The 27,378-nt window shown below is 42.3% G+C and overlaps 2 protein-coding genes, 1 non-coding gene and 1 pseudogene across 5 annotated transcripts in view; 2 read left to right on the top strand and 2 right to left on the bottom strand.

The window, feature by feature from the left end:
- MSH2 (mutS homolog 2) overlaps positions 1–2,025 on the bottom strand; it is a 64,441-nt gene extending 62,416 nt beyond the window's left edge. For 2 of the 3 annotated variants that reach the window (XM_036263111.1, XM_036263110.1), the window contains exon 1: positions 1,742–2,025. In XM_036263111.1, the coding sequence (XP_036119004.1) occupies positions 1,742–1,952 (211 nt within the window). In that variant the 5' untranslated portion in view covers positions 1,953–2,025. The remainder of the gene's footprint in view (positions 1–1,741) is intronic. The other variant, XM_036263112.1, reaches the window with a different exon arrangement.
- Positions 2,026–7,721: 5,696 nt separating this feature from the next.
- Positions 7,722–7,865, top strand: LOC118631308 (annotated as a pseudogene).
- A 2,333-nt stretch (positions 7,866–10,198) lies between these two features.
- EPCAM (epithelial cell adhesion molecule) lies at positions 10,199–27,371 on the bottom strand. The gene is made up of 9 exons (XM_036263151.1): positions 27,299–27,371; positions 24,120–24,227; positions 23,705–23,945; positions 21,727–21,792; positions 18,746–18,809; positions 17,232–17,333; positions 15,739–15,939; positions 12,307–12,351; positions 10,199–10,596 (listed from the first exon to the last, which is right to left on the bottom strand). Exons 1-9 carry the CDS (start codon positions 27,369–27,371, stop codon positions 10,555–10,557), a joined length of 942 nt encoding a protein of 313 aa, XP_036119044.1. The 3' UTR covers positions 10,199–10,554.
- Positions 20,805–20,905, top strand: LOC118631291. The gene has a single exon (XR_004959777.1). It is a non-coding gene; the product is annotated as a small nucleolar RNA SNORA72 (small nucleolar RNA).
- Positions 27,372–27,378: the final 7 nt, after the last annotated feature.

The following is a 27,378-nucleotide window of genomic DNA, read 5'->3' as shown; positions in this document are numbered from 1 at the left end:
CCTCCCACTCTACCTGAACAAAAAATGGAAAAATGTCCTCGGGTGAGGATAAAAAAAAAAAAAAAAAAAAAAATCTACACCCAATATTAAAGATTCCTGGATGTTCATACTAAATTTCCTTCCCAATAAATGATGTAATGCTTAGCATTCATTCATTATTCCTTTCACAATCTAAATTAGACAGAAAAATAAACCTATTTGATTATTAACAGGTACTTAGAAAAAATCAGTCATCCAATTTATACAAGTATGTTTAAAACTTTACACATTTTAAATGCTTAAACTATTCTAAACCACGTAATAGAAAGTATACTAGCCTAGAATAACAGGAGTCATATCATCACTTTAAAGTGGAAAGCAATTCAGACAGTCATTAACTATGAAGCCACCCATAACACTACCTCTAGCTGGTCTTAACTCGTCCCCACACCTCTACTCTTGCCCCTTCTGCCCCATCCTCCACACTACAGTAGAAATGATCCAACACACCACTCCATCTTTGCTTAAATTAAGTCTTCAGACTTCTCACTGCCCACCTACAACATAAAATTCTAACATCCCAGCACAACATAAAAAGCTTTTCATCATCTGACCCCACCTACCTGGGCCACTCTCCTCACTCATCATTTTCTGCTCGGCAATACCAATCCACCTCTTTTCAGGCCCTCTCCCCAGCAAACTCTTTGTCCAAGACTCAAGTGGAATTGAGCCTCTCACACAATACCTCCCCAGATGTCTCCAGTCTTCGGAAGTCCTGCCTCTACGCCTCTTCAACAATTTGTTACGGAGCATGCTCTTCACCTTGAATTGTAATTATTTATGCCTTGCTCACCACTAGAGTGAGCTCTGTGAAGGCAGAGATACTGCCTTTTCATCTGTGTTCAGCGTCCCATAACCCTGGCTGCCATGCCAACAATCAAGAAATTCCCACCTAATGAATGAAACATCTTTTATCAGTAATATCCAATTTGCACGTGGCAAAGGCAGGAGGAGAAACCCACAACTCCTTACTCCCCCTAGAATGTTCTTTCCACTATCACAATGGAGCCAGGGAGGAAAAAGAACTTACAGAACACCTAGCCCACACAGAGTGAGAAGTCTGTAGCTTTCCAGGGAGAGATGATGCTGGAGATGAGATGGGACCGAGTTAGAGGGCACTGAATGCTGATCTGCGGCACAAACATACATTACTAGCCCACGGTCACACAGCTAAAAAGTGGCTGAGCGGCAACTTGAACCCAGGCACTCTGGCCCCAGACGGAGTAGGAGGTCCTGACCACTACGCGACACTGCTTCTCCACAGTCCATGCCCCTGTGGTATAAATCGTGTGGGCAAAACGATGTTGTTGACATAAACCGGTCTCCCAAACCCACTCTATCCTAAATCTCTGGTGTTTATAACAGAGATCTGGCGTTGCTTATGAGACTCACAGGGCCCAGGTGGGGATGTAGAGCAGAGACCCACGCGACTGCTGTTAAATAGAGTCATATAGTAAAACGCTGCCTACGTGTTTGTTATTGGTTCGGCTTCGGGGCGGCTGCAGGACAGACTCAGGGCGGAGGTAGGGCAGGGTGCGGTGGCGCCCCACAAAGCCAGGCAGGGGCCAAAGAAACACAATTCTCCACAGGGCACCTACGTCCCCACCCAGGCCCTCCCCGCCCGAACCCGCTCGCCGCCCACTTCCTGAGAAGACCCCACTCCGCAGGGTCCGTCCGGAGCCCGCACCCTCCAGATCCTCACCTGCTGGCCCCATGTACCTGACCACCCCCTGGGTCTTGAACACCTCCCGGGCGGCCAGCAGCGCATCCTCACGGTGCGCCGTGTAGAAGTCGCCCCGGTCGAAGAGGCGCACCGTGGTGGTCGGCTTCTCGGGCATGCTCTGGAAGAAGCGTACAAAGCCAAACTCAGCTGCACTGTCCAGCTGCAGCGTCTCTTTGGGCTGCACCGCCATTTCGGAACCTCTCCACCACCTGGCTGAGGGAACTGCGCGACCCCACACCCACTAGGCTGTTTCCCGCCTCCCCTCCTTTGCCCCCCGTGCGGCGTAAGGCCTCTGCAGCCTGCCCAATCAGCACCCAGCGCCGCGTTTCGGTGGGTGGGAGTCCACCGCCGCAGCCAATCACAAACGGACGCGGCCCAGCTTCCCGCGCACGCTGATGACTGTCTACTGCGCATGCGCGAGCCTAGGTCGCTTTCGGACCCTGGCAGACGCCCATCCTAAAAGTAATTCGGAAAAAAAATAAAATAAAATAAAAGTAGTTCAATTTTCCAGGTTTTCTGGACTGCACGGACTAGGATCCGATGGGTGGACAACGGCCAGAGGAGGCGGTTAGGTGGGACATGTCGACAAGTTTTGCGTTTTTTAGGTATCCAGAAGCGTGGAAGTGGAATTCAGAAAGAAACTTAAAAATAAGGAAAAACTAGACTTCTCCATTCTCAGTAATTTTTTAAACCTACGGTCTTGCTCGCCCCCCCCCCCCATGTGGCTCAGTGGTTGAGCGTTGACCCATGCTCCAAGAGATCCCCAGTTCGATTTTGGGTCAGGGCACATGCCCAAGCTGTGGGCCAGATCCCCAGTGTGGGGCATGTAGGAGGCGGCCAATGGATGTTCGCTCTCATGATGTTTCTATCTCTGTCTACCTCTCCCTCTCTCTCTCTCAAATCAATAAAGAAAATAAATAAATAAAGAATAAACCTGAGGCCCTCTCCCCCACCCCCAACTGCCTCCCTCTTTCTTTTAAAAAAAACTGCCAACATCAAGATTACAAGTTTAAGCCCTGGCCAGATAGCTCAGTTGGTTGGAGCGCCTGATAGCCAAGGTTTCGGGTTTCATCCCTGGTCAGGATACATACAAGAAGGAACCATCAATGCATAGATGTTTCTATCTCTCTCTCTCCCTCTCCCTTCCTCTCTCTCCAAAAGTCAAAGAAAAAAAAATTATTTTAAACAAAAATCCAGTGCCTTTGTTCAGCTTACATCCTAAAGAATGGATTCAGCATATATAGTAAGTAAACTAAATGGTATGTTAGAAGATAAGCATTTAGGTAAAAATAAATAAATAAATTGTGCTGGCATGTTTATAACCCCATAATTGATGATTGGTAAATTATTGTGCTGCTCTATAATTGATGATTGGGAAGTCACTGTGTGCCCTCTAACTAAACCTGTTTAGTCAAAATAACCTCAGTAAATTGGAATACTCCCTGAACCAAGAAGTTGTTGGGAGCCGGCTACATGTTTGACAGAGTCCACGGAGCCTGGAGGTCTTGAATCAGACACTGGACCTCCCCCACAATCTTAAGGAATTAGGCTTGCATTGTGTTTGTGCAGCTCGGGGCTAAGAGTGACCCAATGTACCTTGAAATACCTGGATGTTCCTGGATGGGCCTGGGTAGGCCTGGGTGGGCCTGGGTGTTCCTGGGTGGGCCTGGGTGTTCCTGTTAGCCGTAAGGCAAACTAATTCCATACAGCATTGCTGTGGCCCTGGGCATTATATCAAGAAGATCCTATTTGCTATAAGGTATAAAAGGCATGTAATAAAGCATATCGGGGATGATGTCGAAGACTCTGTCACAGAGGTGTTCGGAATCAGACGCTGGCTGGCTAATAAACGGCTCTTATTTGTTTGTTTTTATCCTCACCTGAGGACATTTTTCCATTTTTTGTTCAGGTAGAGTGGGAGGGAGAGAGAGGAACAGAGAGAGAGGAGAGAAACATCGATGTGAAGGGACACATCGAGTGGCTGCCACCCGCACGACCAACCAGGGCCGGGGACAAACTGCAACCGAGGTACGTGCCCTTAGCGGGAACCGAACCCGGGTCTCTCCAGACTGCAGGCCGACGCTCTAACCGCTGAGCCAAACCGGCCAGGGCTAAACGGCTCTTATTTGGACTTCAGCTCTTGAGTGGTCTTTTTTGACTCTGTAGCACCACAACATGTGGAGGCCCCAGGGCTGGTCCCCGAGAACTCAGGATCAGTCTCCGGCTGGCTATGCTCTCTGTTTGGCTTTAATTTGGCCATGGTGGTCTCGGTTCTCTCGCGCCACAACAAAATAAAGGTGAAGAAGAGGGGTTGAAATTTTTTTAAGTGTTGATCAAAAACCTGAAGGAGGTCCTGCACAGTAACTGCCTTTCTGCCAAGGAAGTTGCCCCAAACCTTGATTCAGCAAGCACCTTGATTCAGCAAGCAGAATGACCCCAGGGGCTTTTCAAACTAATTCCTGAGCTCCATGGGTTAGAATTTCTGAAGGTGCAGTTTGGGGATCTTTTTTTTCTTTTTATCCTCACCCAAGGACATTTTTCCACTTTTGTTCAGATAGAGTGGGAGAAAGAGAGAGGAAGAGAGAGAGAGAAACATCGATGTGAAAGGGACACATTGAGTGGCTGCTCCTGCATGACCCCAACCAGGGCCAGGGATGAATCTCAACCAAGGTACAAAGTACATGCCCTTTGACTGGAATCGAACCTGCAACTCATTGATCCGCAGGCAAACGCTCTAACTGCTGAACCAAACTGGCCAGGGTAGTTTTGGGATCTCTAAAAAGCTCCCTAGGTATGCCTGGTAATCAGCTCAGTTTAAAAACCATTGGCCCACAGATGAAAATTCAAACACCTTACAAAGCAGGAAGCAAAGTTTGGATCATCTGATTATTGACTACCCAGCAGGGCTAATTCCAGCCCTTTTCCCTCCTCTCACCCAAACTCTATGATGTAGGGCAATAAACTTCCCCTTCCCTCTCAACACTTGTGACTCCAACACGGACTGTCCCTCTACTCTGGAATGGCCCTTCCTCTCCCTTACAATCACTTTGTGTAACAAACTCATAGTCATCCTTCAGCCCTCAGCTCAAATATCTCCTCAGAAAAAAGCCCAGTCTCCCCCAGCGGAATTAGTTGTATTATCGTCTTGCTGCTTAATTTTACTCAGTCCTTCCACCATCACCCTCCAACATTGCTGCATTATTTTAGAAATATCTCTTCATTTTTTTTTTTTATCCTCACCCGAGGACATTTTTTTGTTTTTTGTTGTTGTTATTGTTCAGATAGAGCACGGGGGTGGGGGGAGACAGAGGAGGAGAGAGAAACATCAACGTGAAAGGGACACATCGAGTGGTTGCCACCCACATGACCCAACCAGGGCCCGGGATAGACTGCAACCGAGGTACATGTCCTTAGCGGGAACTGAACTCGGATCTCTCTGGACCGCAGGCCAACGCTCTAACCGCTGAGTCAAACCAGCCAGGGCAATATAAAAACATTAAAAAAAAACCAAAAAATGACAAAATACAGATTAACAGGCATATAATTTTTATTAATATTTATGTGCACAGGAGTGCACAGAAAGTAAGTAAATTTTTTTTATGTTTTTATTGATTTTAGAGAGGAAAGGAGAGGGAGAGAAACACCAATATGAAAGAGAAACATCCATCGGTTGCCTCCCACACATGTCCCAACTGAGGATCAAACCCACAACCTGGGTATGTACCCTGACCAGGAATTGAACCCGTGGCCTTTTGGTGTGTGGGACAATACTCAACCAACTGAGCTACACTGGCCAGAGAGAAAAGAAGTAAATCTTAAAGAAGCAGTTAGACTCAGGGGCTTATATACCCTTTACCAAAGAAAAAGGATTTTTGGTTCAAGGGATGATAAATTGTGGGAAGCAATCAGGAATATATGAGAGATTTAATGGAAGAAAAGGCCTATTTTATTAAGGTCTGTTTATGCAAACTCCTCTCAGTGTGGACTCTACATCTCTGATGATAAGTTGCTCTTCACTCCCTGGTACAAAAGGAAACACCTTCACAAAGGGAAATGTATGTCCTGCACAGTTTAGAGGAGGACAGAGAACTCTTCCTGCATCTGATGATTTTAATTGCCTTCAGTTTGGGGGGTGGCATATCCTGATCCCCTTCATGTTGAAAGAAGTAGGAAGAGCTGAGGTTAATGTGCTAAGCTTTCATGAAAGAAAGGGATATTAACCTGGGCCTTGACTAAGTAGAGATTATAGTAGGAAATAAAGTAGATTGTGACCAAATTTCAGTTGTTCTGGAAATGGAATACAAAAAAAAGCTTGAGAATGGGAAGAGCTTGGTATTAGGGAAACCAAAAATCACCCCATTGTGGGTGCCCATGAGTGTCTTCTCAACTCTTCTTCCTTCTTTTTATTATCAGATTCCAAGTCCTACATGAAGGTCCCTGTGCCCTGGCTACTGAGAGAAGAGGGGGGATCTCTACCCTTAAACTTCTGCAGAGGGAGGCGGAGAACTGTCTCTCACTAATACCATACACAGAATCCTCCACAAATTGAAGAGAGGATGGGGTACTGGACAGCCAAAAGGAGAAAGAATGCCCATTACAGGGCCAGACTGTGATAGGCCTTGTATACCCCTCTGGCAAGTGACAGTAGTAAATTTCATGTAATATAGAATGCTATAATCCCTTTAGGAAATAATTCTGGAAGCAATGTGGGGTTTGGGCTAGAGAGAGAATAGCTTGGTGGCAAAGAGAACGGTGAAAATGTGTAAGAGAGGGCAGGATTAGAGGAACATTATTTCTGAGGAAGAATCACAGGGCCCAATGACTAAAGGAACAGAGAAAAGAATTTGGGACTTGGTACATGGTGATGTCATTAACTGATTCTGAGAACACAACAGGTGACTAGGTTTGTGAAGGAAGATGGCAAGATTATTAAATGCTTGTTAAGTGAAACAATTTAGTGTAGAATTCAGGATGAAGGGCAAAAATAGAGATGGTATTTTTATTATCATCTAGGCTTAGAAGGTAACTAAGGCAAGGGAATGGATGAAATCTTCCAGGAAGGGAAAAGAGGAAAATTAGAAGGATAAATCCTGAGAACATCAGTATTTCAGATTCAGTAGAAGAGGAAAACAACCAGAGGAAACTAATGTCAATGAAGCCAAAGAAGAAACTTTGTAAGCAACATACTGGGGTAGGAAATGAAGCAGTAACGTGGTGATAAGCTGTGGAGATCAAATGATGGAGCACTGGGGAGAAGGCCATTGGCAATTAGCAGGTCAGTGTTGACCTTAGCAAGATTAGCTTTATTAGAGATCAGGCAGAAACTAGAGGACACTGGGTTAAAGAGTGAGCCCCTTACCTATATACCGGGTTAGCTCCAAATTCACTTCTGTCTGCTCTGTAAAAATGGATCTGAAGCTTTGTCAGTAGAGGGTGCTGGAGAAACACTGCAAGGGGAGAGTTGTTCCCTTGCAGCACCATTGTCTTCCCCAGTGCCCAGCTCCTGCAGACCCAGGGCTTTTCCATCATCTGGCTCTTACAGCATGGGTGGCTTCTCCAGCACAATGCTGCCCTCCAGCAGCTTCCCTGAGAACCCACTCCACACTCCAACTATAAAAGGTAGCTTTATAGAGTGGCTTTGGTGTCTAGTAAGATACCTTCCTATAAATGGCTTTCCCCAACACTCTAAAGTACAGGTCAGCAAACTTTTTCTGTAAAGGACCAGAGTAAATATTTTAGGCTTTTGCCAGCCATTGATCTAGTCTGTCACAACTACTCAACTCTGCCCATTGTAATTTGAAAGAGCCACACACTTTATGTAAACAATAAAACTTTATTTATGGACAGACATTTTTATTCCATCTAATTTTCACTTATCACAAAATATTCGTTTCCCCCCCAACCATTTAAAAACACAAAAACCAATCTTAGCTCCTGGGCTGTATAAAAACAGGTGGTGGACCCCTGGAATTGGGCAAGGAGACACCTGATTGGTAGTGTTGCTCTAATAGCAATCAGGGAAAAACAGATGTAAAGTCCTTAGTTCATCCTAGCTTGATGCCAGTATTGGTGGCCAGAGCTGTTTCATGCATTAGACACATAAAATTAATTTTTCATAAAACAAAAAACAGGTGGTGGGGTGATGGGCCAGCCTGTAGGTTATAGTTTGATGACTCCTGCCCTACAAGGAAGATTTTCATCTAGTTCCACAAGGCTGATTGTCCAGTGCTGCCAGTACCATACTGCAGCAACCTCTCTGCTCTTCAGAGAGCCACAGTGCCTCTCCCTCAAATTCTGGGGTTCAGGATATGGGGCTTAGGGGCAACAGAGGTCTCTTCCTTGGGTGTTCTATTCCTATTTTCTTTGAAATTCGTGTTACTTTCTACTAACTATATTAATTTCTATCACTGTATAACAAGTTATCATGTTTTAGCATGTTAAGACAGTAAGTACTTAATATGTTTCCAAGGATCAGGAGTCCAGGCATAGCATAACTGGGTCCTTTTCTCAGGATTTTAGATTGCTGAAGATGTCAGCCAGGGCTGTGATGTCCTCTGGAGCTGGGGTCTTCTTCAAGCTCACTGGTTGTTGGCAGAATTCAGTTCCTGTGTCTGAGTCTGAGGCCCTCAGCTCCTAGAGTCTGCCTGCTGTTTCCTGATAGATGACCCTCTCCACAACATGGCAGTTTGCTTTAAGGCTAACCTGTGCTATTACTGCTTAAGTCAAGTCCCCACAGTAATCTCCCTTTCAATTCAGTCAACTTATTAGGGTTTCTAATTAATCTGCAAAATCCCTTCACCTTTGCCATATAATGTAATTTAATTTTGGGAGTGCTGTATATAGGGCATATATATACATCAGGGGTAAGAAATCTTGGGGACCACCTAGAATTCTGCCTACTACATAAAGGATAGAAATCATGCTTAGCCCTGGAGAGTTTTGCTCAGTGGTTAGAACGTCAGCCCATGAACCAGAGTCGCAGGTTCGAATCCAGTCAAAGGCATGTACCTCAGTTGTGGTTCAGTCCCCAGCTCGGGGGGCAACCAATCGGTGTGTCTGTCTCACATCGATGTCTCTGTATCACTCTCTCCCACTCTATCTGAAGATAAATGGAAAAATATCCTCAGGTGAGGATTAAAAAAAAAAATCACGCTTAAATACACTTTCTACATTTTCTTTTTCTTTGTTAAAAAAATTTTTTTTTCCTTTATTGATTTTAGAGAGAGGAAGAGGGAGAGATAGAAACATCGATGAGAAAGAATAATCCAGTATAAGAAAGAATATCGATTGGCTGCATTCTGCTGCCCCCTGCTGGGGATCAGACCCACAACCTGGGCATGTGCCCTGACCGGGAATCGAACCAGTGACCTCTTGGTGCATGGGTCGATTCTCAACCACACTGAGCCACACTGGCCAGGCATCTTATACAACTTTTTAAACGTATTTATTGATTTTTTAGAGAGAGGAAGAAACATCGATCGGCTGCCTCCTGCACAACCCTACTGGGGACTGAGCCTGAAACCCAGGCATGTGCCCTGACTGGAAATTGAACTGGCAACCTCTTGGTGCATGGATCAACACTCAACCACTGAGCCACACAGGCTGAGCATCATAGTATTTTTTAAATTCTCCTATCAAAAGGAAAATATTTAACTTCATATAAACTACAGGATGGGGCAAAAGTAGGTTTACAGTTGTGAGTACACGCAAGTTTATTCTTTTTTTTTCTTAAATCTTCACCCAATGACATTTTCACATTTATCTTCAGATAGAGAAGGAGAGAGAGAGAAATATTGATGTGAGAGAGACACATCGAGTGGCTGCCACCAACACAACCACAACCGGGACCAGGGACAAACTATAACCGAGATACGTGCCCTTAGCAAGAACCGAACCCAGGACTCTCCAGTCCGTGGGCTGACGCTCTAACCACTTAGCAAACCGGCCAGGGTGAAAGTTTATTCTTGTATTGAATAATTATTGTACTATTTTCATACGAACTGAAAACCTATTTTTGCCCCACCCTGTATACTTGTATCATAATTATTCACTATGTAAGATGTTGGAAAACTGGTGCTTCTAACTTGACCAACCATAGAATTCGTGGTTCGTAACATTCTGTATCAATTCTGCCTCAAGACACATATTTGCTAAAATGCCAATTTGTCTAAAAGAAAATCTTTAGAGTCATTCTGAATAAAACTGATTTTTCTGTGTAGAAGTTATATAATATAGGTTACACATTTTATATTGAATACACATGATTAGAAGTACTCATGTAAAACTCTAATTTGTAGGTAGCATTCAAAGCATTTCTTAACCTGTTCTTATGTGCATACTATGAAATTTGATTCAGTATGATTCAAAGTTAAGAAATTCAGTTTTAAAATGTTTATTTCATATTCATAAAAAACGTTTTTATGTACAAGACTCAAAAGTAAATAGGAAGGCAGTTTTCAATCACAAATGGATGAGACAAAACTCTACTGAGGAAGTATATTTAACACACAATCCTCAATGTTTTCTATAAATAATTTTAACTCTGCAGTCCAAGTTCTGGGACTATCAGATTCTGGGATATCAGATCTGCATGTATATGACACCTGTGGTCAAACTTTAAGATTGGTAAAGTCAATTTTAAGCTGTTTATATTTTGAGTACAAGTTTCACAATTACAAATATCTGTTAACTAAAATAGTCTTCAAAGATTTCTCTGTCCCATGCTCATAAATTTATAATCTGAGTCCATCTGCTGATTTCCCTTCTTCCAGTTACCATTCAAATGACAGCAGTTATCCATGGAGTTCCCTATGCATCTCACCCATCTCCTTTACCTGAAATAGAGGAAAAAAGAGAAAAAAAATTAAATAATTTTCTTCTTTTTAAAAAATCTTTATTAATTTTTTATTTTATTTTTTGGTACATGCCCCTAGCGGGAATCGAGCCCAGGACACTCTGGTCCGCAGGCTAACGCTCCAACTGCTAAGCCAAACTGGCCAGGGCTTTATTGATTTTTTAGAGAGACGAAGGGAGAGGAAGAGAGAGACAGAAACATAGATAAGAGAGAACATTGATTGGCCTCCTCCTGCATGTCCCTCACTGGGGATTTGGCTCACAACCTGGGCATGTGCTCTGACCGGGAATCGAACCAGCGACCTCCTGATGCATGGGTCAATGCTCAGCTGCTGAGACACACTGGCCGGGCTAAAATAATTTTCTAATCTTTTATTCTTTCTGAAAAGTTAAAAAAAAAAAAGACTAAAGAGGAAAGCAAGATGTTCTCTGCCACATTTATGAGATTTATTTAAATTTTAAAAAAAGAAAGCTATCTTACAAGGAAGTGTGCATGGGATACATGATTCAAACTGCTGTTTAGAGAGCTAACATGGCCAAAGTGACAGGGGAAAGTAGCAGGTAACCTAGATCTTTAAGAATGGATAAGATTTTTTATTAAATGTATACTATTTTTACATCTAGGAAGAACCAATACATTTTCTACTAGCAATCTTTTATGGGTGAGGAAATTGCAGTTCAGAATTAAGTGGCTAGTCCCAGATCACATAATTAGTTCTAGACAGAAATGAGACATGGTGCCAACTACGGCAAACATTTTGCTCTGTGGCAAGCATGAGACAAACACTTTACACGGGTTACTTTGTCTAATCCTCATAACGAATCTGTACTATCATCTTCACTTCACAGAGAAACATGGAAGCTTAAAGAAGTTAAATAACTTGTTCAGCTAATAAGTGGCCAAGCACAAGTCGATATTGTTCTTAACCACAGTACCACACTGTCATCGACTTTCTGTTATGATTCAGTTCAGGGATAGCCCTCTAAACCAGTGGTCACCAAACCAGGTAAGCCAGATGATTTATTATGGTATGGGAAGAAAATGTTATTAACTTTCTGGTTCCATTAGATTTTTTCAATAGTCTTTTATATTTATGTTATTTGGTAAAACCTCAGTAAATAGCACACAGGCAATTATAAAAAAGCATAAATATACAAAATTGGTGGGTATACTGAAAATGTTATTGATGGATTCAAGGACAAGTGAGTTCATATCAAATTCCAAATGACTGAAACACACTAGCAATCTCACACTTAGATTTCACACTAGTGTTTGTGATCAGTTAGTATGCAATGATTTGACTAGGACATAAATTAAGTTTATTTTTAATGATTATTTCACTGGCATAGAGACAATAAATCAGGTGACCAGTCATACTGAGTTTCTCTAATATGAATCTACCAGAGTATGCTTCTAAAAGATTCAACTAAATGTTAACACTTAGTAAAAAAAATCATAGGCATCCTATCCCATTATTCTACGAGGCAGAATTCATTACAAGCTGGTTTGCCATGAAATCTGAGCAAGAAAATCTAGGTAAGGGAGCACGGTAAGACTATCCCTAAGACACTATAAACAGTATTACAAAGGACTCCAGTGTAATTGAGACCTGTCAGTGTCCAGGAAGATACAGTGATTATTAGGAGTAAAAAAATTAAACAAAGCCCCTTTTATTAAGTAATCCATTTACCTCAGCCTTCTCATATTTTGTTGTTCTTTTCTTTCTGGAAATAACCTGAATGGAAGAAAAATGATTACAATTTTAGGACTGTTACCCAAACAAAAAGTTGGTCTAAATCAGAGACTTTATTTATTTTAAATTTTAAAATTATTATTATTTTTACTTTTTATTGTTGAAAGTATTACAGATATTCTCCCTTTCTTCCCTCATTAACTCCCTCCTCCCCACTCCCATCCTCCTCCTGCCTTCCGCACACTATTATCTGTGTCCGTTGGTTATGCATATAAGTTCTGTGGTTTATCTCTTTCCCACCCTCTCATCCCCCTTAAAAGGTCCTGAAATGTAAAAAGTATATATATATATATATTTTAATTGATTTTAGAGAGAGGAAGGGAAAGGGAGAGAAACATTGATGAGAGAGAGAAACATCCATCGGCTGCCTCTTACACACCCCTACTGGGGATTAGACCCACAACATGGGCATGTGCCCTGACTGGGAATCGAACTGGTGACCTCTTGGTGCATGGGTCGACGCTCAACCACTGAACCACACCGGCTGGGCTAAACTCACATATTCTTAATGCACAGAATTCTTATATGAACAAATTTAATTTTAAAATACAAGTAGCCCTGGCCGCTTGCTCAGTGGTTAGAGCGTGGGCCTGTGGTCCAGAGAGATCCGGGTTGAGTTTTCGCTAGGGGCACGGACCTCAGTTTCAGTTTGTCCCCGGTCCTGGTGGGGTCGTGCGGGAGGCAGCCACACGATGTGTCCCTTTCACGTCAATGTTTCTCTCTCTCTTTCTCTCTCCCCCTCTCACTGTATCTGAACAAAAACTGGAAAAATGTCGAGTGAGGATAAAAAAATAAAATACAAGTAAAGACATTTCTTAAATTAAAATTCACAACTTAAAAAAAAAAATGTTGCCCTGGCCGATTTGGCTCAGCGATTGGAGCGTTGGCCTGCGGACCAGAGTGTCCTGGGTTCGGTTCCCACTAGGGGCACATACCAAAAAAAAAAGTCTACCACAACCAGTGAAACAAACCAAAAACAATGCACTGAGAAAACAAAATCATCTTCAATGAAATTTAACAGCCCGGTGTGCATTTTCTCACATATTGTTCCATTGTAATACAAACATAAACATATGGAATCATGCAATAGATTTCACAGCCTGTATCGTCATAGGAACCCTACCAGATCAAAAACTATAGCTTGAACTCATTCTTTTCAATTGCCACTTTATTCCATAGCATGAACATACCATGCTCAGGTTGTTTGCAGATTCACCATTACTTGCAACACTGCAATATATAACCTGACCATGACCACTTGTGCATTCATTTATACAGTACAAATCCAATGATTTCATGACTAATCTTTCATGTTTATTATTATCTATCCATATCTGTGGCCATTTTTCTTTAATTTCCTCATTAATTTGCAAGAGCTTGTTATACATTATGCATAATACCCTTGTTTTGTTTTATGCACAGTGAATCTTTTCCCCCCAGCCTATCACTGATATTTTCTACTTCACAGTATCTTTGCCATACAGATGCTAATTTCAGTGAAGTCAAAGATGTATCTTTTCCTTCACAGATTCCAGATTTCTTGCTTTACTTGGTTTCCTTTGCCACAAGGTTATTTCAACACGGGTGCACTGCCTGACTCCTTTCACATTTGCTTTGCCATTCACACAGTTGAACAATGGTGGGGTGAAACTGTTGTAACATGTCATTGAGATAACCAGAGATGCACAGCTGAACTGTAATGGAGCACTTTATTTGCCAGCGGACTGGGGGGATAAAGCTTCCCCAAATCCTCAGCCCTGAGCCTTCTTTGTTGCCCGCTTTTAAAGGCACAAACTACAGGGGGAAAAAAAGAAAAACTGCATTCTCTTGGTGCTGCTTTGGGCACCGTTAAGGGGGGGAATTGATAGAAGAGGGGCAAGAGGAGCTGTTACAGAGGTCAGGGCAACCATTGTTTTTCTTTTCATGATTCCTTTGAGTTTCCCAAGGCTATTATTAACCCCTTATCTTTATAGTTTTCTTTGGGTTTCTGAAGGCCCTTATGTTTACAAAGAAGGAACTGCCAGGGTGTGTACGTGCAGTAACTGAGGGTCTGAATGGAGTTATTGCGAAACGAATTCAACTTTTGTTTTCTTTCCAAGTGGACAGCCAAGTATGAAAATTCCACTGAACTGAAAATGTAAATTTCCATACACCCTCAAATCTATTTCTGAATTCTTTATGTTGGTAAGATTTCCTGATGCTAAAGCATCCTTACATTTCTAGCATAAACCCCGCTTGTTCATGTGATACAGCCTTCTTCTGAAGCACTGCTAAATTCAATTTGCTACTCTCTAATTTAGAATTGCTGCTTCATATTTATTACTTTTATAAAATCTTTATTGTTGAAAGTATTACAGATATGTCTCTTTTTCCCCCCAATTAACCCTCTCCTCCCTGCTAATATTTATCACTTTTAACTTCTTTCTATGCTAACCTTAATTTGTATTCTGTTGTTTCATTTCATTGAATGATTTGGGAGTTCAGGTATTTTGCACTAATCCTGGCAGGAGTGTTGAACTGTTTGCAGTGAGAACTGAATATCATTTGCTGCTTGACAGCAACGTAACTGACTTGTGAGGCGTTCAGCTACAAGCTTTACTCAGATTAGTTTCCTTCCTTGCTTCATGAGGTGATTGTTTTAATAAAAAGGAACCAGAAATGCATTAAATGCACTCACCATAGAGAATTATTATTATTATTTTATCTTTATTTTTATTTTTTTAAGTGCAGAAACTTCTGTGTACACTTGATGCTTTTATTCTTTTTTTCCCCCCTCACCTGAGGACATTTTTGCATATACCTTCAATTAGAGCAAGAGGAAGAGAGGGCAGAAGAGAGAGTGAGAAACATCGATGTGAGAGAGATACATCGACTGGTTGCCACCCGCACGACCCCAACCGGGGCCAGGGACAAACTGCAACCGAGGTACATGCCCTTAGCGGAAGCCGAACCGGGGACTCTCTGGTCTGCAGGCCAATGCTTTAACCACTGAGCCAAACTGGCCAAGGATAGAGAATTATTAAGAAAAAAAATTTTTTTGTTTCAATTATATCATTTTGGAACACTGATGTAGCCTTTCGATACTGTCGCCTTTCTTGAAAGAATACACCCTTAGCCCTGCCGGTTTGACTTAACAGTTAGAGTGCTGGCCCAATGACCAAAGAGTCGAGGGCTTGATTCCTAGTGAAGGCATGTACCTTGGTTATGGGTTCAATCTCCGGCCCCTGTTGGGGTTGGGAAGGAGGCAACCAATTGATGTGTCTCTCTCACATTGTTGATTCTCTCTCTCCCCCTCCTCCCAGACTCGATCTTAAAAAACAAACAAACAAAAACAACCCTTAAATGAAATTTTACTTGTTCTATACTCACCAGAACAACGATTCCAGCAATAAGTGCTATTGTTACAACCACAATGACAGCAATAATACCAGCTTTTAGTCCCTGCATTGAAAATTCAGGTGGTTTTTCATCAATATAGTAAATTGCAGTTCGACCAGGATCCAGATCCAGTTGTTCCCCATCTACTTTCAGGTCCATTCTCTTGGAATGAAATAAGGATTCATCTTTAACCTATATTGAGAAGAAAAGCAATTTTATTTTTTAAAATATTTTTTTCCTTTATTGATTTTAGAGAGAGAGGAAGTCAGAGGGAGAGAAAGATAGAAACATTGATGAGCAAGAACCTCGACTGGCCACCTCCCGCATGTCCCTCACTGGGGATCGGGCCCACAACTTGGGCACGTGTCCTGACTGGGAATCAAATCAGCGACCTCTTGGTGCATGGGTCGATGCTCAACCACTGAGCCACACTGGCCGGACGAGAAAAGCAATTTTAAATATTGAATACTATAATGAAGTCCCATGTACCTATCACCAGATTCAACAATATAATCACCTGACTGATCTTATTTTACCTGTTCTCCCTTCTATCTTCCCCACCCCACCTTCCCCAGACCAGATTATTTTGAAGCAAATCCCAGATTTCATCTAAAATAGCTTATAAGCTATAAAGCTTAATGTTATCACATTAGTTACACAGCATTTCTCACATATATCTTATTCATGAAAATAACAAGGAAAGGCTATACACAAAAACCAAATAACTACCAACGAAGAGGTAATAGATAAGAATTATGTGAAGAGCCCTGGCCAGTTTGGCTTAGCAGTGAGAGCGTCGGCCCATGACCAGAGAGCCCCGGGTTCAGTTCCTGCTAAAGGCATGTACTTCGGTTGCAGTTTGTCCCCAGTTCTGATTGGGATCGTGTGTGTGGCAACCAGTCGATGTGTCTTTCTCACATTGATGTTTCTCTCTCTCCCCGCCCCGCCCTATCTGAAGATAAATGCAAAAAAAAAAAAAGAATTATGTGAAGATATTCTAGGCTGAACAACTTGATAAAAAGGCATAAATAGCCCTGGTCTGTTTGGCTCAATGGTTAGAGCGTCAGCCCACAGACCAGAGTTTTGGGTTCAATTCCCGATCAAGAGCATGTACCTTGGTTGCAGATTTGATCCCCAGCCCCTGTCGGGGTCAAGCAGGAGGCAACCAACTGATGGGTTTTTCTCAATATTTCTTTCTCTCTCCTCTCCGTCTCTCCCTCTCACTCTATCTAAAAAGCAATGGAAAAATATCCTCAGGTGAAGATTAAAAAAAAAAGGTGTAAATATACAAACAAGTAAGAAAGGTGCATGAAAGTGACAGGGAAGACACATTAATTACAGCACAAGAACTACTAGAAAAACAGTTAAGATATGGTTGATCTACATGGAGAAACAGATGATGAAAGATCTTGAATCCACTGAGGCATGACAAACAACATTACATTTTTAAACACAAGAATAAAACAAGGGAAGATTATACTCACATCTTTCTCAAAATAATAAGCCACATCAGCTATGTCCACATCATTCTGAGTTTTCTGAGAAGAATTTTGCACCAGATCAATAGTGATAATATCATTCTCATACTAGGGGAAAATTGAAAAAAACAAAAAACAAAAATGAATATTAACCAAAATCATGAAAATATCATTGTTTAATAATTAGAACTTTTATAATAATTTAATAATTCACTGTTTGCTTTTCTATAATCTATACGCATCAGTGTTGTTTCAACTAGTAGATAGTTGAGTTTATCATTAATAATTAAAATAAAAACCTTTGGCCCGGCCGGCGTGGCTCAGTGGTTGAGCGTCGACACATGCACCAAAAGGTCGGCAATTGGATTCCCAGTCAGGGCATATGCCCAGGTTGTGGGCCCAATTGTCAGTGGGGGGCTTGCAGGAGGTGGCCAATTGATGTTCTCTCTCATCGATGTTTGTCTCTCTCTACCTTTCCCTTCCTCTCTCTCTCTAAAATCATTAAAATAAATACATAAATAAATAAGTAAATAAGTAAAAATCTTTGGGTCCTGGCTGGTTTGGCTCAGCGGCAGAGCATCGTCGTCGTCCTGCGGACCAATGAGTGGCTGGTTTGATTCCAGCCAAGGGCAGGTACCTTGGTTGCGGTTCTTCCCCAGTCCTGGCTGGGGTCCTGTGGGAGTCAACCAGTCGATGTGTCCCTCATGTTGATGTTTTTCTCTCTTCCTCCCTCCCACTCCATCTGAAGATAAATGGAGGAATGTCCTCAGGTGAGGATTAAAAACTAACTAAATAAATAAATAAAAATAAAAATCCTTGGGAGGTTTTAAAATCTATCCAAGGGAGCTAAGACAACAATACAATGATAATTACAATGTATGTCTTCTTTACCAAGAGAATTTTCTTCTCCAGAAAAGATTTTAGAATAAGATATTAAAGCACCGTATTTGGTTAAAACTACTTTAAATAAAACTAAAATGCTAAAGAAGTGCAACCCAAAATGCAGTATGCATTTACCATGATCTGCTGTTAGGAAGCAAAAAAGTATATTCCTTCCAAAAAGTCTCTAAAAAATATCAGTTTTAACCTAGAGGAATTTAAGAATAAATTCATACTGCTTTGAAAGAGTTCCATCACATTATTCAAGCAATTTTCAGAGTTGAAAAAGTTAAGGAAGGGCTAACTGGTTAAGGAGTAGCTCCTGAAACCAGAGGAGATGGGAGGTAGGGGCCCAAAAGTAAATATGTGTCAATAGCAATCACAGAGAGAAGTTTTCCATGGTAAAAAGACTGGCATGTGTTTGGAATACTAAGATACTATATTTTCTTTAAAGGTAAATTGAGGTTTCCATAGGCAATAGAAGACAAACAAAACAGGAAATTTGCTTTATGAAGTGCCCAGGGCTGAAACAACAACTCAAATGCAATTTAATGAGTACCAAAAACCAGACCCAAACCATACTGCTTCACCAACTTTCTGCTAAAGCTCATTTATTTAAAAAACAAAACAAAAAACCTTACCAGAATATTTGTGATAAATTTTGAATCCAGTTGATAACGAGTTGTGATTATCTCCTTGAGTGCACTGTAAATAATTAAAAATCATGTATTTTTTAAAAAATGGTTGTACTACACAACATTAAGAAGCACTACCTTTTTTAAAATTGATTTTTAGAGAGAAAGGAGGGGAGAGAGAGAAACATCGATTGGCTGCCTCCTGCACATCCCCTGCTGGGAATAGAGCCCACTACCTGGGCATGTGCTCTGAGAATCAAACCAGCTACCTCTTGGTGCATGAGATGACACTCAACCAACTGAGCCACACCAGCACGGCAAGAAGCACTACCTTTTTTTTTAAATCCTCACCTGAGGATATTTTTCTATTTATCTTCAGATAGAGTGGGAGGGAGAGAGAAGGAGAGAAAGAGAAACATCAACGTGAGAGGGACACATACTGGTTGCCTCCTGCATGACACCAACCAGGGCTGGGGACGAACTGCAACTGAGGTACGCGTCCTTGGTTGGAATCGAACCCGAGACTCATTGGTCCGAGGGCCGACTCTACGCTGAGTCAAACTGGCCAGGGCGAGAAGTACTACTTTTTAACTAAGCAGATAGCTCAAGGCTTGGAAATGTCATTAACCAAACTTATTGGAAATTGTATGCCATTTTGCAAATATAATAATTGATTCATGCCCAGCCGGTGTGGCTCAGTGGTTGAGCATTGATCCATGCACTAAGAGGTCACCGGTTCGATTTCCAGTCAGGACACATGCCCAGGCTGTGGGCCTGATCCCCAGTGGGGGGCATGCAGGAAACAGCCAAATGATGTTCTCTCTCATCGATGTTTTTATGTCTCTCCCTCTCCTTTCTAATATCAACAAAGAAAAATAAATAAATAAATAAATAATTGATTCAGGCTAGAATCATTCATTTGATGCTAAACAGTTAAGTTCCACTTTGATTAGAAACAGGGTATCAAGCATCTGCCTACAGATTATATTTATTAATTAAAAAGAAGAAAAAGGCCCTGGCCGGTTTGGCTCAGCGGTTAGAGCGTGGGTGGCAACCACTCAATGTGTCTCTCTCACATTGATGTTTCTCTCTCTCTTCCTGCCCCCCCCCCCCACTAGCTGAAGATGAATGCAAAAATGTCCTCAGGTGAGGAAAATAAATAAATAAATAAATAAATAAAAATACATAATTGTTTAAAAAAAAAAAAAAAGAGGAAAATGGGGCCCAGCCAGTGTGGCTCAGTGGTTGAGCATTAACCCATGCACCAAAAGGTCACCGATCTGATTCCCGGTCAGAGCACATGCCCAGGTTATAGGCCAAATCCCCAGTGGGGGGCATGCAGGAGGCAGCCAATCAATGTTCTCTCTCATCCATGTTTCCATCTCTTTCTCCTCTCCCTTCCTCTCTCTCTCAAATCAAGGAAAAATAATAATAATAACTATCTTGGAGAAACCTGGCAACACTACCTTAACCACAGTTAACACCAATACAGGGACAAGATGACATCATGTCCTTCCTGATGCGAATACTCTGAAGTACATAATATCACTTAAGTGATTTTTCTGTCAAAATGTATAATCTGCTTGCCAATGTGGCTCACTGGCTGAGCATCAACCCATGCACCAAGAGGTCACCGGTTTGATTCCCAGTCAGGGCACATACCCAGATTGTGGGCCAAATCCCCAGTGAGGGGCATGCAGGAGGCGGCCAATCAATGTTCTCTCTCATTGATGTTTCTTTTTTTTTTTTTTTATCCTCACCCGAGGACATTTTCCCATTTCTTGTTCAGATAGAGTGGGAGGGAAGGAGAGGAAGAAGAGAGAGAGAGAGAGAAACATCGATGTGAAGGGACACATCGAGTGGCTGCCACCCGCACGACCAACCAGGGCCGGGGACAAACTACAACCGAGGTACGTGCCCTTAGCGGGAACTGAACCCAGGTCTCTCTGTACCGCAGGCCGATGCTCTAACCGCTGAGCCAAACCTGCCAGGGCTCATTGATGTTTCTATCTCTCTCCCTCTCTTGGTCTTTCTCTAAAATCAATTTTTTAAAAATTTAATTAAAAAAAGAAAAGTATAACTTGACAGTCACTATATTAAGATGATGTATGTATCCCAGACCTAGTTCCTTTCCTAGGACTGGTTTTATAAATGCTGGTGATAAATCAAGAAAAAGAAAAGAAAAATGTATACCCTGAACTAAATTAGAAGGAAACACCACACAAACAAACTTTGAGGTACGCTCCATAACACAACTTGCCCAGCCCTGGCTGGTGTGGCTTGTGCACTGCAGGGCCACAGATTCAATTCCTGGTCAGGGCACATACCTAGGTTGCAGGTTCGACCCCAGTCAGGATGCACAGGAGAGGCAACCGATCGAATGGAAAAAAAAACAAAAAAACTTGCTCATATTCTTCAAAAATATCACAGTCATGAATGACAAAGAAAGGCCAAAACAGTGTTCTTGTTAGAAAGAATAAACAGCCATGACAACTAAATGCAATACATGATCTTAGACTGGGTCTTGGGTCAGAGGATAAAAAATTGTTACAAATTGTAGGACAACACTGGGAAAACTAGCACAATATGGTAACTAAAGTTCTCTGAATTTGGTAATTTTACAGAGGTTATGTAAGAGAATGCATTTTGTTTCTAAGGAAAGATATACCACAGTATTTAGGAGCATGATGTCTACAATTTATTCTCACATGGTTCTGGGAAAAAATATACATGCTTAGATAGATATACAAAGCACACACACATATAAAGAAAAAATGTGGCAAATATTCATTGGTGAATCTAAGTGAAGGGTACCATAGAAATTTGTACTATTTTACAACTCTATTTTAAAATAAGGCTTAAAATAGTCTGCATAGTATCTTTTTAAAAAATACAAAAAAGCACTGAGACGTGTTTTAGTTTTTCTAAAGTAGGATGGAAGATCTGAGTATTGACTGTGCAAATATAATGCACTGAATAGTACTTACGTCTGCAAACTTTGAATATCATAAGGTTTTTCTCTTGTTTTGTGTTTTAGTTCAATAATGATCCAGCTGTAAAGTAAAAAGACAGTATTGACTATCGGGACTTTTACATTTTTAAAAATTTTATTCAATGATTTTGAGAGAGAGAGAGAGAGAGAGGTCTATTGTTTCACTTATTTATGTATTTACTGGTTGATTCTTGTATGTGCCCTGACCAGGAATGAAACCTGAAACCCTGGCATTGCGGGATGATGACCAGTTGAGCTACCCAGCCAGGGCTATATTATTTTCTTAATAAGCTAGTAGAGGTAACAGAAAAAGGATTTATGCAGTAGACATGCCTTTAATTTTTTCCTTGGCCCTCACATATCTTTCGTAAAGAACTCATCTAGTGGCTCTCTCTGTGGAGCATGCCCACCCTTCCCTCCCCTTCCACCCCTCTCTCTTTCTCCTAAACTCCAAGGGCCCTTCTTTTGCCTCTATAACTTGTTTCCTGAACCTATTTCTATGACTCACCTCTTCTACCTCTGTAACTTTCTAAAATAAACTTTTCCTTGTATTTGAAAAAAAAAAGAACTCATCCAGGAGGGAAAACCCTTTCTAACACTGACCTTCCGGCCTCTGGCCACAATACACAAGGTTATGTGAAGTCAAGGCCTGTTGGGCCCTGGTCAAGTGAAGACACAGAAAGGCACTGAGAGAAACCAAAAAATAATCCTGAGGCTCCAGAAGACAAAATCGTAGAGAGAGCCTATCTTGGTCTTGATACCTTTTCAGTTTCCAGTTCTTTCCAATAAACGTTTTTGCTTATGGTAGCCTGAGTGTGTTTCTATTCTTTTTCATTACACAATCCCCAAGACAACCATATCTCACTTTAAAACACTATAAATGAGCAAATATATAAATAGCTTAAATCATTCATATACATTTAATACTAATACAACTTTAAAATACTGAACAGTGTGCCCGGCTGGTGTGGCTCAGTGGTTGAGCGTCGACCCATGCACCAAGAGGTCACCTGTTCAATTCTGTCAGGGCACATGCCCAGTTTGTAGGCCTGACCCCCAGTGGAGGGCATGCAGGAGACAGCCAACTGATGTTCTCTCTCATTGGTGTTTCTATCTCTCTCCCTCTCCCTTGCTCTCTAATGTCAATAAAAAGGGGGGGATTAAAATACTGAACAACGTTAAGTAAAAATATAAAAGGAAAATTATGTTTCATATGCTACCATAAGAAAAAAATAAAAATATAGCCCTGGCCAGCTTTGCTCAGCAATTAGAGCATCAGCCTGTGGATGAGAGAGTCATGGGTTGGATTCCGGTCAAAGGCATGTGCCTCAGTTGTGGTTCAATCCTGGCCCTGGTCAGGGTTGTATGGGAGGCAATCAATCAATATGTCTCACATCAATGTCTCTCTCTCTCTCTCCCTTCCCTCCCTTCCTCCCCCCTACTCTATCTGAAAAATATCCTCGGGTGAGGATTAAAAAAAAATTTGCTATAAAAATTCATAAAATTGTCCTGGCCGGTTTGGCTCAGGGATTAGAGCATCGACCTGCGGTCCAGAGAGACCCGGGTTCAGTTCCCATTAAGGGCATGTACCTCGGTTGCAGTTTGTCCCCGGCCCTGGTTGGGTCGTGCGAGTGGCAACTACTCGATGTCTATGTCTCTCTCTCTCTGTCTCTCTCTCCCTTCCTTCCTCCCTCCCACTCTATCTGAACAAAAAATGGAAAAAATGTCCTCGGGTGAGGATAAAAAAAATAAATAAAAATTCATAAGATATCTCTGGAAGGTTGTAGGGTAAACTGGTGACATCAGTTCTATGGAGGTAGGCTGGGTAACTGGGGGACTGAGACAGGATGGGAACTTTTCACCGTATCCTCTTTTCTATCTTTTAAATTCTAAATCATTAAATTGTACTACATATTCGAAGTTTAATTACACAAGTCTGAAAAGCATGAAACAATATAGGCAGCCCAACTCACTAGGTCCTCACTCGTTCAGAGCAGGCTTTTTCAGTGTCCTTATCGGTTCTTCTGACCCCAGCAGTGTTCACACACCAGCACGTGGTGGTGCCATTGCACTGTTTGGCTTTAAAGTGTCCATTCTCATCACAGTCAGGATCATAGAGTCCGTCATTATTCTGAATAGCGTCGTCGGGTTTTGGTCTTCTCCCAGACTTTGAGTGAGACATTTCTGCCTTCATCACCAAACATTTGGTAGCCACTACAAAAAAAGCGTAACGTCATACTGAAAAGTAACTGCAGTTTTATGCTTAAGAAAATTTTAATTTACCTCCAAACTCCTAGGGCCATTAAAAGGCTTCCCAACTCAAAACACACTGAATAAAGAAATATAAGTAAAAATAAAGTTTAAAAGCAATGAAGATATTCTACTCACATTTTGAGCAAATGACGGAATGTTGTGTACCAATTGAAGTACACTGGCATTGACCTTGAGTGTTCATAGAGCAGTTTGTGGTCAGTTTGTAATTTTCACAGACACATTCTAGGGGGAAAAAAAATCCACTTTAAAATGTGAATCCATGTCTGGCCAGTGTGGCTCAGTGGATTGAGTGTCGTCCATGGACTAGAGGTCCCGGTTCGATTCCCAGTCAGGGCACCTGCCCAGTTTACAGGCTTGATCCCTAGCAGGGGCGATTCAGGAGGTAGCTGATCCATGTTTCTCTCTCACATCGATGTTTCTATCTCTCCCTCCCTCCCTTCCTCTCTCTTACAAAAATCAATCAAATGTGAATCCAACTATCAACTCCGGTGTCCCAGCTAAATTATGTTCTGACAATAGTGCCCAAGTTACAAGGACACAAAGCCACAAAAAGTGGTCCTGAATGTTCTATTTTTCAGCTATAATTAGAGTAGCTGACATAATCTGTACAAATTATATAGTCTAATTTGCACACATTCTGTTTTGATTTTTTAAACCAAGAATACAGCCCTCCAAATACCATATTCAGATTAGCCCTTCCTGTTCTGCTAAGCCCTTTCCTGTCAGTTACCTCTCCCCAAAATTAGCAATTCTATTCCCTTCCTTTCTACCCCATCTGATTGATTTTCTTATTAAGAGATGCTTGCTTTGGGGCTTAATGGGAACATAGTCAGCCCTGGGACTATATTATATCTTAGAAAAATTATACTTTCCAACTTTGCTGTCCATTCTGAGTACTGATGTCAGTTTAATAGTTATATCCTTGACCATCTCAAAAGTAAATTTAAAAAAATTTTTTTAATTTTCTTTATTAACTTTAGAAGAGAGGGAGAGATAGAAACATCGATAAGAGAAAACATCAATTAGCCGCCTCCTGCATGCCCCCTAACTGGGGATTGGACCCACAACCTGGGCATGTGCCCTGACCGAGAATCGAACTGGCAACCTCTTGGTGCATGGGTTGATGCTCAACCACTGAGCCACACCAGCCAGGCTCAAAAGTAAATTTTAACTTCAAATTGGCAAGTCCACATAATTTCTTTCGCCTGGCTAAGAGAGTACAATCATTAAAAACAAAAAATAGTATAACAAACCAAAGAATTTTAATATTGATCCTTCATGTCCCAAGTTGGCTTTAATTTTTCCCTGTTTAAATGATAACAGTAACAACCTATATAATCTGACCAGCACTAAATTCAATGTTAGGGTCACAAATGGAGAGAGTATAGTGATTATCCTCAAGGAGTTAAAATCTTATGCAGCACTATACCTGCTCAAAGCACATTTTTCATGTCCAAGCAAAGTCAAACTTAAAACAGACCAATCAGGTACAGACTTTCTGAACACAGGCCTATAGCAGCTATCATCGCTTTAAAGTGATTTAAGATTTCAGTATTTAACCCCAGATGGAATGAAGAAGACCATGAGTTGGTTAAACTGCATTATTTTGAAAGTGTAATTACTTAGGCTATGCCCTGCTGGTAAGGGTATAAAAACCTTTCCAGAAAATTTTGGTCAACTGCCATATCACTTCTGCCCACCATCTTATAGATGATAGTAGCCAAGATGTTTATCACAGAGTAAGAAAAGCTGGAATCAAACTACAAATTGGACATTTGCAAAATGGTGTGACCTTCCATGATACAGACTGTTCTGTCACCATTTAAATAGTGTTTTTCAAGACCAAAGAAAATGGAAAACTCTGGATGTGATATGGGTGGTGTGGAAATCAAGATATAAAACTATATGTTTAGATTTAGGACAACGTTTAGAGCTATGTTTATTGTTTTTATTTTTTAGATAGAAGCATCGATGAGAGAGAACATCAATTCTCTGCCTCTTGCATGCCCCCCACTGGGGATTTGGCCCACAATCTGTGCATATGCCCTAACTGGGAATAGAATGGAACCAGCTATCTCTTGGGGCGACCTCTTGTGCATGGGTCTATGCCCAACTCCTGAGTCACACAGGTTGGGCTAGAGCGATCTTTAAAAGAAAAATACACCCGCCCTGGCTGGTTTGGCTTAGCGATAGAGCATCCGCCCGCGGACCAATGAGTGAAGGGTTCGATTCCGATCAAGGGCAGGAACCTCCATTGTGGTTTGTCCCCGCCCTGGTCAGGGTGGTGCAGGAGGTAACCAGTCGATGTGTCCCTTTCACATCGATGTTTCTCTCTCTCTTTTCCCCCTTCTCTTCCTCCCTCCCACTCTATCTGAAGATAAATAGAAAAAAAAAAAATATTTCCTCTGGTGAGGATTAAAAAGAAAGAAAAGGCCCTGGCCGGTTTGGCTCAGCGGTTAGAGCGTCGGCCTGCGGTCCGGAGAGACCCGGTTCGGTTCCGCTAAGGGCACGTACCTTGGTTGCAGTTTGTCCCCAGCCCTGGTTGGTTGTGCAGGAGGCAGCCACTCGATGTGTCCCTTTCACGTCGATGTGTCTCTCTCTCCCCCTCCCACTCTATCTGAACAAAAGATTTTTTAAAAATGTCCTCGGTGAGGATAAAAAAATAAAAAGTACACCCAATTATTAATTATGAGATTCTATTAAAGTGTCAGAATTATGGATGTTTTACCCTATAGGGTGATCCATATTTCTGGGTTCCTTACAACGAACTTGGCGTTACTTACATGATACTTAGAAAAAGGAATCACCTACATGCCTTGTAGTCAAAGTCTAAGAGACTTCCTCCCGCGCGCACGTAGGGAGCGGCCCGGTGGCCTCCCCGCAGCCACCTGTCCCCTCCGGAGACCGACATCCGGGGCCGCCGCAGGTGCACCGGGAAGGGCGGGCTGGAAAGTCGCCGTCGCAGGCTCCCCTCCCGGACGGAGCTGGTCTCCGCCACTCCAGAAACTCGAGTGCGCCCCGACCCCCGTCGCACACACTGAGTCCGAAGAATCCCCAGTGGTGGCCACTCGGTTCCCTGACTGCCCCTCGGTCTCTGCCCGGACCACTTCCCTTAAAGAGGGGTGCAAAGCCGCCAAGAGGATGCTCCCTCCGCCCCGCGCGGGTGGGCGCCTCGCACGGCTTCCCCGACGCGGTCCGGTCTCTAGCCAGGAAAGCGCGGCAGCCCTCCCCTTCCCCCCAGTCTCCGTCTCGGGTGCTGGGAGCCAGGCCAACCCCACAATTCCGCTCCCTACCTTTCTGAGCCGCGGCCACCGCCGCCGTCACCAGGAGCAGCAGCCCGAACGACAGGGCCTGGGGGGGCGCCATGCTGCGC

The sequence above is a fragment of the Molossus molossus genome, unplaced genomic scaffold (genome assembly GCF_014108415.1).
Source record: "Molossus molossus isolate mMolMol1 unplaced genomic scaffold, mMolMol1.p scaffold_m16_p_15, whole genome shotgun sequence".
Classification (NCBI taxonomy): domain Eukaryota; kingdom Metazoa; phylum Chordata; class Mammalia; order Chiroptera; family Molossidae; genus Molossus; species Molossus molossus.
This window is presented reverse-complemented; position numbering and strand designations above follow the sequence as displayed.

Bases quoted from the DNA above. Each gene is read 5' to 3' on its own strand.
- EPCAM (XM_036263151.1), bottom strand. From the start codon at position 27,371: ATGGCGCCCCCCCAGGCCCTGTCGTTCGGGCTGCTGCTCCTGGTGACG. The intron at 18,810-21,726 runs GTAAGTACTATT...AATTATTTACAG, and splicing joins GATATTCAAAGTTTGCAGAC to TGCACTCAAGGAGATAATCA. The intron at 12,352-15,738 runs GTGAGTATAGAA...TCTTCCATTCAG, and splicing joins TTGCTGGAATCGTTGTTCTG to GTTATTTCCAGAAAGAAAAG.